General features: G+C 46.8%; 1 protein-coding gene across 1 annotated transcript; it reads right to left on the reverse strand.

Moving 5' to 3' along the window:
- Window positions 1-2,150: 2,150 nt before the first annotated feature.
- Window positions 2,151-3,512, reverse strand: LOC306771986 (uncharacterized protein). Its single transcript, XM_079261355.1, has 3 exons — window positions 3,472-3,512; window positions 3,314-3,384; window positions 2,151-2,392 (listed from the first exon to the last, which is right to left on the reverse strand). Exons 1-3 carry the CDS (start codon window positions 3,509-3,511, stop codon window positions 2,174-2,176), a joined length of 330 nt encoding a protein of 109 aa, XP_079117481.1. The 5' UTR covers window position 3,512; the 3' UTR covers window positions 2,151-2,173.
- Window positions 3,513-4,809: the final 1,297 nt, after the last annotated feature.

A 4,809-nucleotide genomic window follows, 5' to 3' on the forward strand; every position in this document is an offset into this window, starting at 1 on the left:
AATGTAATCATGATCTGGGGAGTAACACATCATTGCCTTCTTCTGCCTCTCATCAGCCTCATAGACGGTCCCTGGAGATGCTGCTGCTGGTTCTCCTGCTGGTTGCTCCCCAGCTGCCCTCCTAACATCTTCATCATCATCTGGCTCCAGTAGATCACGTTGCTCATGCAGATGTTGTGGACAGTGGACATACTTCACCTCCTTCCAGAGCCTTTAGGAAGACAGAACTCCACCTGGTCTTTATGATCCTGAAAGACCTCTCAACACACACCTGGCTTCTGACAGGCAGCAGTTGAAGCGAGCTTGCAGGTGGTTTAAGACAGGATGCCTGAGGAGCATCATGAGGAAGATGAACTGCGACAAGCAGGGGGAGATTCAATAAACTTGTTTTTTAAGGTTGAGTTTTTGCAGTGTGGTGCAACTTGGCGTTGGTGGATGGAGCGAGACATGATGTCCCAGATGTGCTCAATTGGATTCAGGTCTGGGGAACAGGCGGGGCAGTCCATAACACCAATGCCTTTGTGTTGCAGGAACTGCTGACACTCTCCAGCTATGTGAGGTCTAGCATTGTCTTGCATTAGGAGAAACCCAGTGCCAACGGCCCCAGCATATGGTCTCACAAGGGATCTGAGGATCTCGCCTCGGTACCTAATGGCAGTCAGGCTACCTCTGGCGAGCACATGGAAGGCTGTGCGGCCCTCCAAAGAAATGCCACCCCACACCATTACTCACCTACTGCAAAACCGGTCATGCTGGAGGATGTTGCAGACAGCAGAACATTCTCCATGGTGTCTCCAGACTCTGTCACGTCTGTCACATGTGCTCAGTGTAAACCTGCTTTGATCTGTGAAGAGCTCAGGGCGCCAGTGGTGAATTTGCCAATCTTGGTGTTCTCTGGCAAATGCCAAACGTCCTGCACGGTGTTGGGCTGTAAGCACAACCCCCACCTGTGGACTTCAGCCCCTTATACCACCCTCATGGAGTCTGTTTCTGACTGTTTGAGCAGACACATGCACATTTATGGCCTGCTGGAGCTCATTTTGCAGGGCTCTAGCAGTGCTCCTCCTGTTCATCCTTGCACAAAGAAGGAGCTAGCGGTCCTGCTGCTGGGTTGTTGCCCTCCCATGGCCTCCTCTGTGTCTCCTGATGTACTGGCCTTTCTCCTGGTAGCACCTCCATGCCCTGGACACTACGCTGACAGACACAGCAAGCACATTAATGCAAGCCACAGCTCACATTGATGTGCCATCCTGGACGAGCTGCACTACCCGAGCCACATGTGTGGGTTGTAGACTCTGTCTCATGCTACCACTAGGGTGAAAGCACCGACAGCATTCAAAAGTTACCAAAACATCAGCCAGAAAGCATCGGAAATGAGAAGTGGTCTGTGGTCACCACTTGCAGAACCACTCCATTATTGGGTGTGTCTTTCCAATTGCAGATAATTCAACCTGTTGTCTATTCCAATTGCACAACAGCATATGAAATTGATTGTCAATCAGTGTTGCTTCCTAAGTGGACAATTCCATTTCACAGAAGTGTGGTTGACTTGGAGTTACATTGTGCTGTTTAAGTGTTCCCTTTATTTTTTGAGCAGTTCATATATATATATATATATATATATATATATATATATATATATATATATATATATATATATATATATATATATATATATATATATATATATATATATGTATGATTGGTTGATGCCCCGCGTCAAGCGGCCAAAGTTCAGCTTTACCCGTCTCTGGCTTTTGATGCACGTTCCGCACGGAATGCGCATCAAGCTGAAGGTAGTGAGAATGGTCATCCACAAATGTCTGAAACTGAGTCCATTGACATTGATATCCTAATAGGACATGTGAGACAAGTGTAAGTCCACAGGAAACAAAATACCAAGTCAAACTTTTCAAAAATTGACAAGACAAATTTCCAAAATAACAGGCAACTCAACACAATCCTGTCATCTGAACCTGGTGTAGTGAAATTCAGAAACAAGGAACATGAAGCAGAATAAAAGCAAGTAGAGAACAGAAAGAACTTTTATCCAATCAGAGATGTTCTAGCTGCAGAGAAAGTGGACTGTGTGGACAGACACATCAGTGAGACAGTAGAATTGTTACATCATCTCCATGGTAACATGGTAAGATCAGCTGATGATGACGCATGTTTATTTTCCGGACTGCATCATGTTGAGTCCCTGCACAGTGAGACACAGGACCTCCAGCAGAACCTCTGCAGGTATGTCCCAGCTCTCGCTCATCTCTACCAGCGTCTCATTGGTAGAGCAGAGGAAGTCGGCGGCCCAGCGGAATTCTCCGTCTTCCTGCAGGGTGGCGGGCAGCGACTCTGGGAGCTTAGCCTGGCGATCTTTCCTCAGGCTGTCCACCTGGAGACAGACAAAGACAGAAAGTTATGATGTTTGATGTCCTGATGTCCCCTGTGAAGTAAAACACCTTGTTGTTTGAGGTTTGCTGCTTTTCCGCTGATTTATACTCATATTTTCTTAGTTTGGGTCTTTTTTAGGCCTCATTCTGTCTAATCTGGTCATCTTAATCCTGTTCATATTGTCTGGCGTTGCTTCCTGCTCTACAGCGGGGGTCAACTCCAAACTTTGACAGCTGCAGTCCAAGTGTTCAGGGTTTCCCTGCTGCAACACACCTGAAACATCATACTCAATTAGCAGACTGGTGCAGAGCCTGACATTCGGTCTGTTGGGACAACTAAACATGTAAGTCCCATCAGAAAATCAGAGTTTGCGTCAGTGAGAGATTCGACCAATCAGGACCATGTTCTTTCATCAGGTCCACAAGCTGCAGTTGGTGAAGTCCAGTTTCACACTTCCTTTGCAGTCAATTGCTCCTTGCCATGTTTTATGGTCAGGTGGTCACATTTTCTGTTGCTGTTCAGGTGCAGTCTGAAGTTTCTAACTGACATGCAGGACTGCAGGACCACAATCCTTTGCTTCTAGACGAGTTGGCTGCATATAGCTGAAGTCGACTAGACTCTGTACAAGTTTGCTAGAGTCAGTTATGCTGCAGCAGGGAAACTTTCAGTGGAACACTTCGAGAAAGTAGAGTTGAGCCATTTCGTTCAGGGCTCTCCAAAGTTGATCACGTCATCAGAGGATGATGAGATGATTGTTTTGATGTGTGTTCAGACCCAATTCTGTTAATGTTTATGGAAAACAACTCAGGTCTAATGTTGTTAGTTTCTGACAGATTCAACAACCTGCAGGACACCTGCAGAGAGCTGTGTGTCCACAGTGAGAACAGAGAGGTCAAACATGGCGGACAGGAAATGCACCAACCAGCTGGTTGAGGACTCTTAGTGTTTCTGGGCTGCAGGACATCAGAAGTGGTGGCATTTCATCTGGCAGAGCTGCAAAGCAACAACACATTAAAGCCGACAGTCTGATCTTCATCTGAGGAACATCTGAGATTCTCTGGACCAGATCAGCTGACTTACTGTCCATCGCACTGACGAGCACATAGACGGCGTTCTTCATGGATGAGGAGATGCCAGAAACATCCAGAAGGCCCATAAAAGAAGCAACAGCTGGACACCCAGGGCAGTCGCATGATCCGTTGCTGCACTGCTCTAGCTGGGAGGAGGAGAAGGAAGATACAACATTATTTCTGCTGACCAGTGTGACCCAGTGTTTATGATCCAGAGCCAAAGGTACCGTTTCCTCCAGCAGAGTCAGAGTGTCTCTGTCCTCCAGAACCTTCCGGAGCTTCTCTAGCAGATCAGAACAGGTGGACGTGGGCAGGTCCGCCAGCGGCTGCAGGAGAACTTCCTTATTCCGAATCTCTACAGGAAGCAACATGATGATGATGTGCTGACGTCATATTCAGGAAGCATATAGACCATTACAGGAAGTCAAACTTACCATCTATGGCCTTGTTAAGAGGTTCAGAGGGTCTGCCGTCGTGACTAAACAAACCTGAGAAGACAGGAGGAGGATGAAGATCTAACAACATTTACCTGCTGAGTCCACATGAGGGAATGTTGGTTCCACATTAAACTGCAGACAGAACTGAACTGCTATCATCAGAACCCCAATCCGAATCTTCACTTGGAATATTGTCCAGAGGTTAGGACTGAAGAAAGGACTTTGATTGGCTCTGGTTTGTTGATTGAGTGATCGAGATCCGCCAGTGGCTGCAGGAGATCTTCCTTATTCTGCATCTCTACAGGAAGCAACAGCAACAACATGATGATGATGTGCTGACGTCACATTCAGGAAGCAGAAAGGTCATGACAGGAAGTCAAACTTACCATCTATGGCCTTGTTAAGAGGTTCAGAGGGTCTGCCGTCGTGACTAAACACACCTGAGAAGACAGGAGGATGATGAAGAACTTCAGACAGAACTGAACTGCTATCATCAGAATCCCAACCTGCACCATCAGAACCCCGATCCCAATCTTCACTTGAATATTGTCCAGAAGTTGGGACTGGAGAAAGGACTTTGATTGGCTCGGGTTTGTTGATTGAGTGATCGAGATCCGCCAGTGGTTGCAGGACATCTTCCTTATTCCGGATCTCTACAGGAAGCAACAGCAGCAACATGATGATGATGTGCTGACGTCACATTCAGGAAGCAGAAAGCTCATCACAGGAAGTCAAACTTACCATCTATGGCCTTGTTGAGAGGTTCAGAGGGTCTGCCGTCATGACTAAACTCACCTGAGAAGACAGGAGGATGATGAAGATCTAACAACATTTACCTTCTGAGTCCACATGATGGACTCTTGGTTCCAATTTAAACTGCAGACAGAACTGAACTGCTATCATCAGAACCC

The sequence above is a fragment of the Telmatherina bonti genome, assembly GCF_933228915.1.
Source record: "Telmatherina bonti genome assembly, chromosome: 21".
NCBI classification, from domain to species: Eukaryota; Metazoa; Chordata; class Actinopteri; order Atheriniformes; family Telmatherinidae; genus Telmatherina; species Telmatherina bonti.

Coding starts and splice junctions, on each gene's coding strand:
- LOC306771986 (XM_079261355.1), bottom strand. CDS start 3,511: ATGAAGAACGCCGTCTATGTGCTCGTCAGTGCGATGGACA. Junction 3,385..3,471: donor GCTCGTCAGTGCGATGGACA/GTAAGTCAGCTG, acceptor GTTGCTTTGCAG/CTCTGCCAGATGAAATGCCA. Junction 2,393..3,313: donor TAAGAGTCCTCAACCAGCTG/GTTGGTGCATTT, acceptor GTCTGTCTCCAG/GTGGACAGCCTGAGGAAAGA.